We start from the raw sequence: 16772 nt of genomic DNA on the forward strand, positions 1-16772 counted from the left end.
ACGACATTATTTCTTTACATACGAGTATATATGTATGTGTGTGCATTTATAAATTATTTTAAAGTTACACTTTATCTAGGGATTTTTACCAGGGACAAAAAATAACTGTTATCTCGAATTTGGAAATTGAAAACGTTGCCCAAATTCTGAAATTTAACGAAAACGTTGTTTCAAAACAGTTATTAAAGGAGAAATATTTTTTCCGTTGCCGATAAGAGTTATTTCGTAACGTTTAGTTTTTAAGTTGCTTGATAACTGTTATTGCCCGACGTTTATTTTTAACGTTGCTTGATAACAGTTACTGTCCGATGTTTATTTTTACGTTGTCGGATAAGAGTTATTTCACTCTCTCACTTTTATTTCATCATCTTTATCTTGTTCTCCATCTTCATCAATATCCTAATCTTACAACGTTTAACAGACAACGTAAAAAATTAACGTTGTAAAATAACTCTTATCAAGCAACGTAAAAAATAAACGTTGGGAAATAACTCTTATCGGCAACGGAAAAAATATTTCTCCGGCATAACAGTTATCATGTAACGTAAAAAATAAACGTTGGGCTATAACTCTTATCAACAAAATAAAAAATATTTCTCATCTAATAACTGTTATGGAGCAACGTTTTTGCGATAAAACTTATAACTGTTATGTCCCTGATTTTTACAGCGCTGATGCATAAAACAATGAAATTTAAATTCAAATATTTTGTCTTATACTGAAAACTTAAGAGTAAGTATTGAGAATAAATAATAGTCGGCATAAATACATACATAAATGTTATTCCACTGCGGCGAAACTTAAATGGAAATCAACGTACATACATACTATGTGTGTATGTAAGTAGTAGGCATCCCGTAACGGTGCTAGTTGCCTAGCATTTGCATGTTCTGCCATCCTGGCAGCCTTATTGTAAACCTCTTGTGTCTTCCATTTGCCCACTCCTTAAGGATACTTAACAATGGCGTTATTGTCGTCTTTACCTCCACTTGTCGCCCTTGACCCCAATTGTTGTTGCTGTTGCGGTTGTTGTTGCTGCTGCTTCCGGTGATGCTCCGGCCGCAATTGTTGATGCTGATGGAGGTGCTGTTGACTATCGCTATCTGCATTTGCCACACTTTCCAGCAGGTTTGACGTTGTTGCCAAAGGTGTGTCGGGGTTACGCAGGTGTGTACCGTAGTGCACACCGGCTGGATGAATAAAGTAGGGCAGTCCACCTCCTGTCACGGGCGCACCGATGCTGTCGACAACATCCTGTGGCGCCATATAGACAGCTGGTCGACTAATGAATGCCGGGAACGCTGGCGTTTGCTGGTGGGATGGCTGCTGAAGTTGAAGAGGTGTCTTCGCAACTAAGAGGCTTTGTGGGCTTAGCACGGCCGCTAACGATGATGGACCACCGCTGAATGGATGTTGAACGGGGTAAAAGTGGGACGGCGGGGCCGTCTGTGGCGCAAGTAATGCACTCGGTGAAGACAGTTTGACTAGTGTTGCTGGATGCTGTGTTGGTCCAATAGGGGCTTGAATGTAGTTGCCATAGTGGGATGGTGGCAGTGGAAGTTGTTCGGCGGGTGGCGCTTGCACGTAGTTGGGATTATAAAAGAATACTGGCGGCGCAGCTGCCAATGATGAATGAAATGGCAATGCAGTGGGTGCGTGTGGTGAGGCGGCTTGTGAAGGTATCGAGAGAGGTAACGACGATGATGCTGGGTCAGTTGCTGCGGAAGGTGGCGGCGTTGGTACCTGCTTCACCGTTGGCTTCGGTCGATCCTCATGTTGTTGTGGCTGAGGCTGTTGTTGTGGTTGCTGTGCGTTACGCTGCTCAATAGCGTGTGACTGCTGCTGATCCGGTGCTTGAGCTGCAATTGAAAATGAATAAGAGGAAAGTTCAATTTCTCTGCGTCTGCGATATAAACGATACGTATAGTGTATGTACTATGTTTGAACTTAATTACAAACTACAGTGAAACCCGCTTAAGTACCTAACCCGCTTAAGTTACCAACATTTTTGGGCACCGTGAATTTTTTAATGTAATCTCCCTCTCTTAAGTAACTCCCAGCTTATTTACCCAACCCGCCTACTTTACTTATAGTTTAGTTATAATTTTCCCCTTTTAGGGGCTCTTTTAAAATTTCTTAGAATATTCAGTCGCATTTGCTTCCATATAACGAATAAACACAATTTATTTTTATATGGAAGAAAACCGCAACACCTTCGGCAAAAAAATTCTAAAAAATCAACGGTAATTTTTAGCCACTTGAAACTTGCACATTATTACACTAACATTCAATGGTTTATAAGGCTGTATACTCAAATAAAAACTTATGGGAAAAAAGTTTGAGATTTTTATGAAAATTTGATGCGTCTCTTATTAGTATGCTACAAAATCTAAAGCTTAGGTTTATATGGTATTTTGGTGATAGGTAACAAGATCAACGAAAATAAGCTCATTACATTATTACCTTTTCAAAAATAAAGTCAACAAAAATTTTAAAATAAATTCATTGACGCTATTTCCTCATTCCAATGGAAATAGCGTCAACAATAATTAAAGTATGTCGATTCACAGAAAAAATGCTGTTCTTACAATAAACATAGCCCCGTAAGTGTTGTTTTTTAATAGATAAACAAGTTTATTGCCTAATCGTCAGTGTGGTGCTATTAATCCACACACAATCATAAACTACCACCAATTGATTTTATTAAAAAATTTAAAATTACGAATATAGTAAAAACACGATGCGAAAAACCAAACGCAAAACGCAGCTGGAATACGAGAAATATATGAAGAAAGAGTGTAGAAATGATCCAGAACTTGCAAAACATGTTTCGTTTCCACAAAACTAAAGCGAAAACTATGAAACTGAAGAAACAGTCCGTGTCCAAAACCCCCGGAGGAACACTGAAATAATTCTCTGTTTTAAATTAGCATATTTTGAACGAATTCGGAATGTATAGGGTGGAAAAGAAACCAACCTTTCTATAAGGAAACAGTTATAGAAAAGTAATTTTTTTACACTGTATTCATGTCTCCGCCAGCAATTTGTGACGACATCATTTAAAAGCAGCTACGGAGAACGACGACACTATTTATTAGATGGCACTCAAGCCAATGTGCCAAAATACGGGTATAAACAATTATTGATTATTTAATATCGGAACCGAGATCATGTAATTTAATTGATTGGTTTTCACACACTTTTGAAACACAAATTATATGCTTTTTTACTGCAGACCAGTTGTTGCTAAAACACAGCAGAAATCTTCCAATAACTTGCAAATATAAAAATGTGAAATATTGAGGGCTTAAATTCATTAACACCCTCTATCTGCAATTTGCACAAAAACTAATTTCTGATTTTAGAAACCATCTGGGACTTATTACCTGTCATCACTGATATATTACTTCTGATTTTCAATTTATAAGGTCACGCGTCAAGCGTTATATAAGGTAGCATTAATATCACCGATGACAGTTAAATCTTAGGTGGATTTTTATATCAGAATCTCATCTTTGTGAAAAGTGTGCAGGTAGAGGGTATTATTGAACATAAGCCCTCGATATGTAAAATATATAAAAATACAACGTATACAAAAAATTTATCTACCTGCGTTACAGCACGTCAGGAGAGGGGTAAGGGGGTGGCGCGGCGTAGCGAGACGTGGTGTTGCGCGCCGGTCGCGCGAGGTACGTGGGAGGCGGGCCGCCGCGAAGCTAAGCAAATTTAATGTTTGAAAGAGCCATAGTGTCAATGGATTTTGTTGCGCTTTTGAAAAGGTTATAGTCAATTGACTTTATTTCGCATCAGGGTGGGAAAAAAGTCAATTGACCTTATTTCCGTCACCGGTATTTTTATGGAAGGAACTGTATTTTTATTGAAACATAAAGATAATTACCAAACAATATCATTTTGAATTTGGTCCAAAATTATATGTCCAACACTGTTGATGTTTTATTCAAGGACTTATTTATGTAAGTTAACAAGAACATGTAAATACCAGGGACGGTAATCATCATGAGAAATATAATTTAAATCAGCATTTAATCATTATTTTATGATTTCATTGATTTTGTTGTGGCAAATGTGTAAGCTGTTTTTGATAAAAATTTTTGTGCTGATTACGTATAAAAAAGGTTAAAGTCTACATCAGCTGCAAATTTGAGAAAAACCAATGTTGACAACAGTCGTTGCTTGAGCTGATCTCATCTTTTGCCAGACTGCCAGGCAGTGATGGAATAGAAGGCACTTTTGGCACAATTCGTCCTGTTTTGGTACAATCATATGCTATAGAAATTTAGCATATTATATGGAAAAAATTAGTAAAATCGTAAACTTGGAATCTCTAGAAATTCTGAATTTTTATAATTTTTGTACAAAGTTTCAAATGCCGATTTGTATACATACATATGTATGTATGTATACGGTGTTTGCTAAATTATGAGTTATACTTTTATATAAAATCAATAAAATATTAATCAATGGAAAGAATAGGCGAAACTGGTCAAATATCTCATTGCCATTATTTTGTATATAGGTACATATGTGTGTGAACATGACAGAATAGCTACACATATGTATTTCGGGGCATTTCCCCTTCGTAATTGGAATACTGTGTTATTTTATTATGAATATTTATATATATATGTACATATGTATATCAAAGCTGCTTTCAACAGCGCGAAAAGAAGAGAAAGGAATGACTTCAGAAAGGCCTTTTGAAAGAGACTTTAATTCCTGAAATTATCTACTGCGTAGTATGAACTTACACTTGTTTGGCATTTGCCTGAAGATACAAAACTAGCTTTTAACAAAATAAACTAAACAGAAAGAAAATAAACTCACCAGATATTGCTCAACATGTTAGAAAAAATGTTTCATTATCGATTTTCGACTACTAATGACAGAAAGCTTAACGCTTTTTTTAAAGCAAAATTCTGCTCAAAATATGATCAAAAAAAACAGGCCAATTTATGTGTGGACCAGGCCACCAGGACAATTTGTTTAAATCAGGGCAAATCCTGGAAAACCAGGACATCTGGCAGCCCTACCTTAGGGTTAAGGTTAAGGCATGGTATTTTAAGAGATTGTAGTCGAAAGTTCAGGGCTCGAATCGTAACATCCGTTCACGGATCGAAAACGATACGAAAGAAAATTACGTGATACGTCAGGCAGTATAAGCTGAATGGGCCAAAGAGTACGTTCACGTATGTCATAATCCGAAAAATGTGTTTTTACGTGACGAATAGTACGACATCGTATGTGACGATTCGAACCCAGGCCTTAATTTGAGCCTAAGTGGAAGGCTATACCACCTTTTGTTTAATTGCTGTGGGTTCTCAAACTTCGCACAAAATCAGGTTTTGCTGTTCATAAGGATAAATCGATACCATCAAGGTATTACTCAAATCAGTACTTGTACTTGTACCAAAAAAAGATATCGATACCTACTCAGTATCGGCAAGGCATCGAGTACTTATACATAGAACTACGATTTTGCATATTTTTCAAAGTTGTTTTATTTTCTTTCTTTTTCAAAAAAAAATAAATGCATTTTTTCAAGATTATTNATATCGATACCTACTCAGTATCGGCAAGGCATCGAGTACTTATACATAGAACTACGATTTTGCATATTTTTCAAAGTTGTTGTATTTTCTTTCTTTTTCAAAAAAAAATAAATGCATTTTTTCAAGATTATTTATCTTTTAATACTTTTTTCATACAAAAATTTAAAACAACAATTATTTTTGTATAGTATTTGATTTAAAAATCAATATAATACATTTTTACAAGTTAAAAAAAAAAAGTTTTTTCATATATACTAAGTTTTGGAAAAGAACTCTTTTTTTGTTATATTTCCCAAAAACATCAACTTTTCCAAGTGTTTTCCTGAAATGCGGTTTCGAGATTTCGATACAGTTGTACCTGTTTTTGAGAAAAGCCTCTCACAAGGAACAGATGACCCAACAACCTTTATGCTTGCTTATATTGCTGCGGAAATTTAGTGCGCATATCTTCCCATTCCTCTAATGGGTTGCTTTTCAAAGACGATGCTGAAGCATAATAAGTTTTGCGCTTCCGATACAAGTACTTTCGAGTAGTATCGAGTACAAAAGTATTTGGTAAATTGAGAAAAGTATCGGGTATGTACTTGGATTTACTTGTATCGATACCTCCCTAGCTGTTCAATAAATGACTATAAGTGACCATCAAGTCAAGGTGCAGGGATGGTATTTTCAGGGATAGTAGTCGAGACTTCTAGCTTTAATTTAAGCTTAATATATATTGCAAAAAAAGCTTTACGGCGATTACAACTTGTTGATTTTTTTGGTTAAGATTTAAACAATAATGATTATTTTACGTCCCGGGTAACTACATCAATAATTATGTTCCCTTAAGTACCAGCATCGAGGTACTTAAGCGGGTTCTTTTAAGTATGCAACCCGCCTAATTACCTCAAAAATCTGAAAATTTTCGGGAGGTACTTAAGCGGGTTCTACTGTACTATACAGTATATATGATATTCGTACCCAAGGAGTGTGGATGGGCGGTATTTTGAGGTTCAAATACCCGTTAAACTTTTAAAATGAACGTTGTAGAGCAAAAATAAAAACTTTAGGTAACCTAGTCAAAACGTAAAAATGTGTTCAATGTTAATTTGAAAGTAAATCATCAAACCATCTATGAAAGTGTCCTAATTCTTCTTGACATATGTAGGTCCCATAGACTTTTGTGAACACCAAGAGGTAGCCCCCCAACTTAGGTGTCTGAGATAGATACAATACTTGTAAACGCTGTAACTTGTTTTTAGTAATTTTTCTAATGCGTTCTGGTAACTTCTCTAAATACTGGACCAGCTAATCGCTCTAAGTCTGTAGCTATTTGAGCCTTTAGCAGGGATCAAACGATTACCTTTTTGGTTGTTGTTGTTTCCGACAGGGTGGGTGTATGATGTATTTTGGAACGAATTTCTGTTTGTTTTTAAATAGAAATAATGAGTTCAATTCAATGACAATTTTCCAAACAGCACCACTCTGTAACTGTCAAATCTGTGCAAATGTACAATTATGTAGGGTGATTCCTGCTTGAATTAGCTTCATGGTGTTTGGTATTGTACTCTGCATTTTTTATATCCAAGCGCACTTGTGCTCAACGTTATAATGTTTTTAGTATAACGGTTGTTCGTAACAGCCTAAAGGAATTGAGATAGATAAAGATCTGTATATAAATACGCCACAAGAAAATTTTTAACTTCCTTTTTTGAGGGCACCGTTTCGCTCGATATCAATGAAGCATACATCGATTTAAAGGATATAACTTCCTCTAATCCAGAAATGTTAATCCCGTTACGTAGAAAGCGTGGCATCTAACATACAGACTAAAATGTGAAAACCGATATATCTCTAAAACCAATTACGCTGGGGAACTGAAACTTAGCACGGAAGGGGGCGCACAGTGTGCTTTTTAACACTCCATGCGAATTAATCGTAGCGCTTTCGACAGAAGCAACATTTTGATATGAAACAAAATGGTTTTGAAAGCTAATTTTATTTCCTTTCACGAAAAAATACTGTCATTAACCCACCATCACTCCTTGACCTAATAAAAATTGGTCAAATATAGTGAAGTGCGAAGATATATAGAAATGCGACTCCACTATTTAAAAAATCCAAAAAAAAAAAAATGTTAACACCTCAATTTAATAAATGCATTTTTGATTGCATATTTTTTATTTGCATGCAGCTGTGTCACTCGAATAACAAGTAGTGCTATTCAAGATCTTTAATTTGAGCCATGGTGGAAATCTTTAGTCCTTCTGAGAGCCAAGTTATAACAATTTTAAACCAAACTTCGAATCTGCTGTACGAGTTTTTACTCTGAAATTAGAAGAATGAAAATACAAAAATGATGCTGCCAATAACGTACTTATGGCGAAACGTGGTAGATAATGGAAAGGAGGGCATGGCACCGGACATGCAAAATGAAATTTTCATATTGCTTTTATCTGAAATTTTATATAGCTACATATTTTATCATTACTGTACGTATGGCGAAAGTAGCAGATATTAGCAAATGGGGCGTGGCACCGCACATACAAACTGAAATTCTCATATCGCATACATCTTGAACTGCCTATGCTATCCCTGCAGTGAAAAGCCAAACCAGTTAGAAAAAATACTAGTTCATTAACTATTATGTGCCTACCAGTTTGACAATTTCGAAGAACTTAGGCGATCAGCGACATCTGCCTTTGAATTGCCAAAGCCAAAAATAAAACGCAATTAATTGCTTTTCTTACAAATGTCGGCTGTGGCGTCACGTGAAGACTACTGGTTCTGGTTCTGAAATCGCAGGTTCGAGGCCGCTTGGAGGTGGTTAAGATTTTTAAAGTTAAATAAATGTAAGTAAAAATAATTTATTCAATTTATAAATAAATAACAAATTTGAAAATCTAATTGCATTACAAAAAAACATTTAGGAAGAAATGCTTGTGCTATAAAAACAAAGAAATTAAACAAAAATATTTTTTTTTTATTAAATTCAAAAATTACAATAAACAGCATAAACAAAAAATAAATTTATAAAAAAAAAAAATAAAATAAAAAATAGAAAATAAAAAAATTTTCTCTGCGCCAGGATTTGAACCTGGGACCTCAGGCTAACCATGCGAGTGCTCTGCTCTGTCGGCCATTGTGATTGCTGGAGCGTCGCGAGCAAAAAGGCACTCAATTGCTTTTCACGGGGCATGAATTGGCAGACTATCTCATCAACTGGTATGATGCTACTAGTATTTATACTAGTAGATGCTGATGCATAACCTGACAATTGACATCTCGTAGGACATCGCAATGTTAAAAATACCAGTCGCTAACATTGAAAAAGGATAGAACGTGAACTAGTTCGGCTGAAACGCANTAGAATTCTAGTTCACAACTAGTAGCTTTCCCTGCAGGGATCATCCTGAAATTTGACACAACATTTGGAACTACTTATACTAACGTCCTGAAATTTGACACAGCTACTTATTCCATAAATAACGTACTTATGGCGAAATAGGCACTCAGACACGCATAAATCTACAAAATCGTATTTTCTGACCTAAATCGACAGGCCGTGACCTCTAAATGACCTTTAAGAAATATATAAAAATAGGAAGTAATATTTCTTATAAAAACGAATAAAATTAGGGGGTAGGGTCTTGAAATTTCACCCTAATGTACATATTATGGCGGGTCGAAAATCTGATTTTTATCAGATCCCTTGGTAATAGTGAAAATATATTGTATCATGAAGTCAACAACAATTGTAGGAACCCGCGCATCGACCGCCAAGTTACATACAGCATGCTAATCGAATAAGACCAATTCTTGTTAAAAGTTCTGAGTTCAGCAAAAAGATTTGGTGCATATTATAGGATAATGAATCCGTTAACGCAAAAGATAAAGTCAAATATCATTTCTCGCAGCCCTTTAGCTTATCGTTAATCTCAAACTTATCTGTTTTTCAACCATATTGTAATTGTTTTGTTGATAATTGCACTGGTCTTTAGTCAAAAGATGTAAAGATGCATTCATATTTCTGGGCTGTATTAAGGTCGCTTTTCAAATATTCTAATCTATTTTAATATTAGCTATAGTTTGCAAATTTTTGCAAATTTAGGAACAATTTAAGTAGCTCTAATAGAAAAGCCATTATTTTCCATCACCGTGAAAAAATTTCGTTTATGCAAATGAGTATGCAAACACTGAGCCGGCAAAACTTCTAGAAACACTAATCAGTTTATATATGTTTATGCATACGATACGAAAATTGCAAATATAGGAAGTTGACAAAAATTTTGGTTCTTCATTTTTTTATTTTTAAATAATTTTTTTATAATGCGAACAATTTTCATAATAATATTATCATAAATCAGTAACAGTAAGTCTCGCCTTCAATTTGGTTTTTATTACGTACCGATCGAGGAACATTTAACAAAGTTATATCGAAAAACTTAGGTGGATATCCAGTTTTTTTCTACAAAAATTTCTCTTAAAAAGAATCGGATTACAGAAAAGAGTGCCAGGGAGTGACTTTTTTGTTCAAGCTGAATGCAAAGCAATATCGTCCAATTGGAGAGTCCTCAAAAGGATTTCCCAGTATTTGTTAGAGACTATTGCATTAACCTACAGTTACTTTTTCACATAATGGAATTAACTAAAATATTTATGTTTAAACACTTATTGCACATCCCCTACTTTCATATAACGGCAAATTTAGAAACTCAGAAAAAGCCAGCTAAATATATTTCTCACAACACATGCTTCGGTAACTTTAACCAAATAATGTAACCATAACCAAATCATGTGTTGAGAGAAAAATATTTAGTTGACGTAACTAAACTCTTTTCTCAATGTAATGAAACCATTCCGCTCCGATTTTCAAGACTGCATAAATGGGCATAAAATGGGCGTTTCTTACCCTAATTGTATTTTGTTAATGTATGTAAATACTAAAGTGCTTTAAACTACTATTAACTTATAAAACGATTCCTACTCTTGGATAATACATGTTTGACTTCATTCACAACGATTTTGAAAACTGACCAAATTGGCGTGACCAAATCCATGGTCCTTTTAATATTATATAAATACCCGAAAACATAAAAACATTTGAAATAAATCTCGTCTCACTGTTTTATATTTTTCGCCTGTTTCCTGAAGTATTGAAGAATTGAACATTCATAAGCGAAAATTATCGTTTTAGTAAGTTTTATCTTAATATCTTAAAAACTTGGAGTCTTATTAAAAAATGATATATGAACGTGAGATACTAAATTTAATAACCTTTAATTTGATATATCGCCCAATTAATGCATTCAATAGATATTACGAGCCAAAGTTTAATTTTCGAAATTCCTACACTTTGAATCAATTGCGCGGGTTAAAGATAACTTTTAAATTTATCTTTCGTGGCCAATAACCAGTGGCTTAGATCTAAGTCAACATAATATTACTATTACAATATCGTCAAATGCCTTTTATTTTCCCCCATATAAAATCGACCCAGCCTAGTACATATGTACACCAAAATTCCCAGAATGAAGAGAGAAGTCGATTAAGCGATGTGTGTATGTCCATTTGTCCGTGGTCATGACAACTCTAGCAAGAATTGAGATATCTCCAGGTTGCAATTCATCTAAGGTAGGTCAGTTTTGAAAAAGGGTGATATCGGCCGGGAACCACTCCCACCTCCCATTTAACTGTATTATCGAAGAGGTCCAAAACTACGATATTTTCGCAGATACTAGATTAAAATTTTTGAAAACTAGTATGTATTGGCTGCACTAAATTCCATACAGCACACCGTTCCGTCGTCTGCGGAACTCGCCGTCGCCGGGGCGTAAAGGCCCGTAAATCTTCCGCAAAAACTTTCTCTCGAATACTCAAAGAGCTGCCTCATCGGATGTTGTCATTGTCCATGCTTCTGCGCCATACACCAACACGGGCGTGATAAGTGACTTATAGTGTGGTTTTCGTACGTCGAGAGAGGACTTTACTCCAAAGTAGCACTAATTGACAAAAGTAGTTCTACGTTGAATTTCGATGCTGACATTGTTATAGGTGTCAATGCTGGTTCCCAAATAAACGAAATTCTCCACTTTCTCGAAATAATAACTGTCAAAAGTGAGCTCGAATGCGCTAACATTTTTTGATGACAGGAGGTATTTCGTCTTGTCCTCGTTTACCACCAGAACCATTTACTTTGCTTCCTTATCCAACTTGGAAAAGGCAGAAGAGATTTCGCGGTTTCTGTTACCGAAGATGCATACGCCAGCAATTGCACGGTTTAAAAAAAAATATCCGGAGCGGTTCAGCTCTGCGGCTCATATGATCTTCTTCAACATCAGATTAAAGCATTTACACGAAAGGGAGTCACCTTGTCTGAAACATCCTTTGGTATCGAACGGCTCAAAGTGTTCCTTCCCAATCCTGATTGAGCTGGTGGTATTGCTCAGCATCGATGAGACCTTGTAAATACCCGAGGTAGTTGGCGGGGTGTGGCCCTGTAGGCGGCATCTTTTGTTCCGCAACTTATTGACATTCCGTATCGTTCTTTCTGGTTCGCTGAAATCCGAAGATGGTACGTAATGAGCTAGGAATGTACTTAACGTTCTCGTCGGTTCGTTGAATAGTGCCCTCTGAGAGCAGATGTAATAGTGACCGTGTGTTGTGCAGATTTTCGATTCCTCTTTTTTTAAAGCATAGGGGCGTGTGCGTATCTTCGTTGTGGGTGGTCGTACGTCTAAAACACTAGAAGCGTGCATTCCGTCTATCACGACAAGATCGTTTCGGTTTCTCGGTTTGGATTTTGGTGGATCTTTTTATGTGGGAATCTATTACTACATACTACTTTGTTTCGGGTCCCGTGGAAGTCGATCAGCCTTAATCCGTTATGAGACGTTTGTCGCGGGGGTTAAATTTTCTGTCGATGGGGCCAAAGATCCCTTTCTTGTCCACCCTGGCATTGATCCGTCAAGCACAGTTTTGATATCGTGACGGGAGCAAAGTTCGTATGTGCGCTCATAGAATATATACTTAGATGCCTCGTCGGGGCATGGGCAGAAATGAGAAATATTGAAGAATTTTGCTTTGATGCAGATTGTAGCTAGACTCTAGTCCACCAGAATGAACTACATTACTCGGAGACGGAGTGCCTCGCCTACTCCAATTTGCTGGCTTCCCAGCGGATGCTTCCCAGAGGATACTTGGTGTTAACACCAGAAGTCGTGAGCTGCTTGAACCGGACGTTTTTGCCACATGCTATTATTCAGCCGGAACCATATTCTTTTTTAACTTCATCCATTGGAAAATTCTTTTATTAATGAAATCTAACTAGAAAATATGTACATATTGTCGTTTAAGGTACAAAACCGCGTATCAACAAAATGCAAAACCGCATATCAAGATAATGCAAAACCGCGTATGTGGTTGCATAAATTATTTTCTAGATAGTAAAAACACTCATATTTCAAAAATTTCTTTTTTATAAAGCAATCGCATTTCCGCCTAGTATATTTCAGGACGATTGGATAATAATTGAGCCAAGAGCTTGTGTGAGCCAATCCAATTTTTGGCAGCAAGTATTAGTTACGCGGTTTTGCAGAATGACGACACGCGGTTTTGTACTTTAAGCGACGATATGTATTTATGGTCCTCTACATAAACGAAACACTAAAAAATTCAAAAAATAAAATCCCTTACTACTATATACTCAATATTCAAACCGGTATCGCAAGTAGCTGACGTGTGCTATGAGGTTACTATAGCGATACGATGTGTGTCGCTAACTCGTTTGAGAATAGCGCCACAGGTATCTAATCCTTGTCTAATCATTACTAAAGTAAGAAGTAAGGATTACTACAGTAACTAGTAAGAATTATACATAAATTCGACGAGAATTAGAGACTTGAACGACTTAACAGTAGTAAGGGATTTTATTTTTTGAATTGCATTGTGTCGTCATTGCAAAGAACTATCGATATGTCCATATGGATATACAAAATAATATACGCTTTTGGGACTTTAAATGATTTTTTCATTTAAAGCAGATTTTTAGTTATAAAACGTTATAATTTTCAAAATAATCCATCCAAAATTATCGGTTCGTTTAATTTTTCAGTTACTTCAATCTTTGTAAATTTTACTCAAATAGTTGAACCATTTCAACCGCCAGTCTTTAAAAATATACATTTTAACGCTCCAAACGAGCATTGGGTCTATTTTCGGTTGGCATGGAATGCCCCGTATTAAAAATCTTTTTCCTAAAATTTTACACTTAAAAAATATTATACCCTAAAAATCAGTGTTTCAAGTTTTTCTAAAACCCTCAAAATGCTAACTCATTCATAAAGATATTTTTTTCTTTAAAAAAGTCCTTTATTTAAATACCTTTCGCCATATTATTTTTTTGGAAACCACTTTTTTGATTAGTGGCCTCGATGCGTGTATAATTCGCACGTGAATTCTCCTCAAAACTGGTCAAGCTCTTAAATTTTAGCCCAGGGTGCAGAGTTGGGATAACTTAATTTGTTCTACTACTACGCTATCACATGCAAATTTCAGTTGTTTCCTTCCTAACAAGCAAGGCGTGCACTTAAATTGCAATACATTTTAATTACCGTAATGTGACAGCTGCTGGTGCTGCTTGCCTGGCAGTTGCAGCTGCTGTTGTGGTGTTTGGCGAAAAAGTTGCGGTTGCACATAGAGTAACTCTGATGCAGGGTAAACTGCCTGCCGTGGCCGCACTGCCAAGACCAAGTTCAACGGAACAGGCAACTGTTGTGGCGCCAACGCTAGCGGTGACTGAATATGTGAACTCGTTTCGGTGTTGGATGGCGCAGGCGCTTGCGGCGCGTAATGAGCAGGCGGCTGCTGGCGGTAGGGTTCGCGGCTCAATGAACTTCCACCGCCAACGGGTTGCAATACAATGAGCGGCGCTAGAGGTGCACGCAGTGATTGCAAGGCCATCGGCACGGGAGCCTGGTGTTGCTTCTGAGGCGTAGGCGGCGATCCGTGTTGGGATGTTAATTGATGTTGCAACTGTCGCACATATGATAACGGTATAGCAATTATGTAATGAATTTGCTGTCTTGAAGGTTGTTGATACTGCAGTTGTTGTTGCTGTTGGGGCTGTTGTTGTCTTTGCAGAGTGAAAAATGATGGTTGTTGTTGTATATATTTATGAAGATGCTCAGGATGTTGTTGCTGTTGATTTTGCTTATACTGCCTGTGCTGCTCAATCTGCTGCTCCTCTTGTGCCCGGCTCTGGTACTGCCCTTGGTGGGGAGGCGACAGCTGCTGCAACGGCCCCTGCAATGGAGCAAAGCCCGCCGCTTGCGACGGCCCGGCATAATTGGGACTGGTTTGTGTCTTAGAAGGCTGAGAATATTGCTGCTGGGGATACCGTTGTTTAAACTGATACGATGCTGATGGATGTGGATGTGTCTGCTCCAGCTGCAACTGATATGGTCCTTTGAATGGCCCTCGATAGCCATGCTGGGGTGGTGCGTAATGAATGCCTCCCTCAACAAAGTTCGAAATTTTTCCGGCCGCTCTGACTGCGTTGGCATCTGAATTTGGAGGTCTGTCATAATAAGCCTGGAAATGGATTAAATTCGATTTGTAGTTGGAAGAATGTTTATACATACTCATGTACATAGATATGTATGTATTTGTTAGTATGAATTAGAGATGGGCACGGGCCTAAATTTTCAGGCCCGGCCCGGCACGAGTGCAAAATCAACTTTTAAAAACACGCACGCCCGCTCGTTAGGGGCCCGGCCCGGCACGACGGGACACGTCCCAGCCCGGAAACTTTTATTGTATGCAGAGCTGGGTAAAAGCAATTACATTACAATTACAATTACATTCCTCAGTAATTGTAATGAGGATTCAATTCCTTCAGTTCACAGCAAAGGAATCGATTACTTTTTCAATTCCTTGAACTAATTTAAAATGGAATTGTTTTTTTCTTTAATTCCATTACAAGGAATTTCATATTGTAATTGGAATAAATTACGTGCTTGTAATGAAATTTTTTTTTTTCAATTCCTTTGAAACGAATTGCAAATGTAATTGAATTTTTTTCCAATTCCTTTGAAACGAATTGAAAATGTAATTGATTTTTTTTCCAATTCCTTTGAAAGGAATTGAAAATGTTATTGATTTTTTCGAATTCCATTCCTCAAAGTAATTTAAAAAGTAATCGAAACATTTATAAAAAAAATTGTTTACTGTTGAATTGAAATAGCTTTGTTAAATTTCTTGGTTGCTAACTGCCTTGAATAAATAACTTATACCTAAGTAGTATTACTAATTGGACTTTAAGAAAACTGAATAGCTTAAACTGTAGCGGTTCAGTTTATAGGGTAACGGTTAAATTTTCCAGATCCTACCGCGAACGGGCTTCGCGGCAGATGACACCCATAAATGTTGCTGCCTTGGGCACTGCTGTTCTCTTGGACTAATCCCTGTGTATCTATAAAAATGCACTGAGTTAATTGTGTATAAGTAACGTAAACGCATTTTTACTTGGTTTACTTTTTATTTTCTTGACACAAGTCAAGGCAACCAAATCGGTTTGATGAGTTACTACGACAGAATTACAATTTGTCGGTGACTGCACCTAAATGCCTGCCTCTACTTCCCTAATCGCCAGCACTGCTGCCCGTGAAAATGTTGACTTGGCATTTGCCATTTACTGGTATGCTCGCCTTTCATTCATGCAATTCTTAGAGTCGAGTTTCACATTGCTGTGAGAACGACTTCAGCTGGGTGTTCACTTGCTGATTCAGCGTCTGGCTTATCTAGTGCTGTTGTTATGGTAAGCTTTGGTTATGATTGTTGTTGTTGGAATTATTGCTGGGTGCTAACTGCTCTGGAATTATTGTTGGGTGCTAACTAGTTGGGGAAGAAAATATCAAAAAGTTAAAAGTCCAGAAATAGTCCAAATTTTATGATGGTTCCTTAATATATTTTAACTACATTGCATTTGAGTATGGAGAGACAACTATCTGGAAGTATTTTACATAAAAAATTTACTAAGTATTACCCGGTTTGTAGTTGCAGTTAAAGAAAACACATGAAAAGGCACGATTTTTTTTAAATTCGAAAAAATGTAAATATTTCAAAAACGGTGACACTTTTACCTGAAAATTTTTTGTTTATCAGTGAGCTCACCCCCCACCTACCTTCCCCTAACGTTTGGCACGTTACTTCTGGGACACC

General features: G+C 36.7%; 1 protein-coding gene across 1 annotated transcript in view; it reads right to left on the reverse strand.

Annotated features, from left to right (window-relative positions):
* Nucleotides 1–610: 610 nt before the first annotated feature.
* The window catches only part of LOC108364234 (chromatin modification-related protein eaf-1-like), an 84831-nt gene continuing 68669 nt past the window's right edge, over nucleotides 611–16772 (reverse strand). The window contains exons 5-6 of the mRNA XM_017617825.1: nucleotides 14165–15143; nucleotides 611–1859 (exon numbers count right to left, since the gene is read on the reverse strand). Of these exons, the coding sequence (XP_017473314.1) occupies nucleotides 946–1859; nucleotides 14165–15143 (1893 nt within the window). The 3' untranslated portion in view covers nucleotides 611–945. The remainder of the gene's footprint in view (nucleotides 1860–14164; nucleotides 15144–16772) is intronic.

The sequence above is a fragment of the Rhagoletis zephyria genome, unplaced genomic scaffold (genome assembly GCF_001687245.7).
Source record: "Rhagoletis zephyria isolate East Lansing unplaced genomic scaffold, Rhagoletis_zephyria_1.1 Rzeph_scaffold_01501, whole genome shotgun sequence".
NCBI lineage: Eukaryota > Metazoa > Arthropoda > Insecta > Diptera > Tephritidae > Rhagoletis > Rhagoletis zephyria.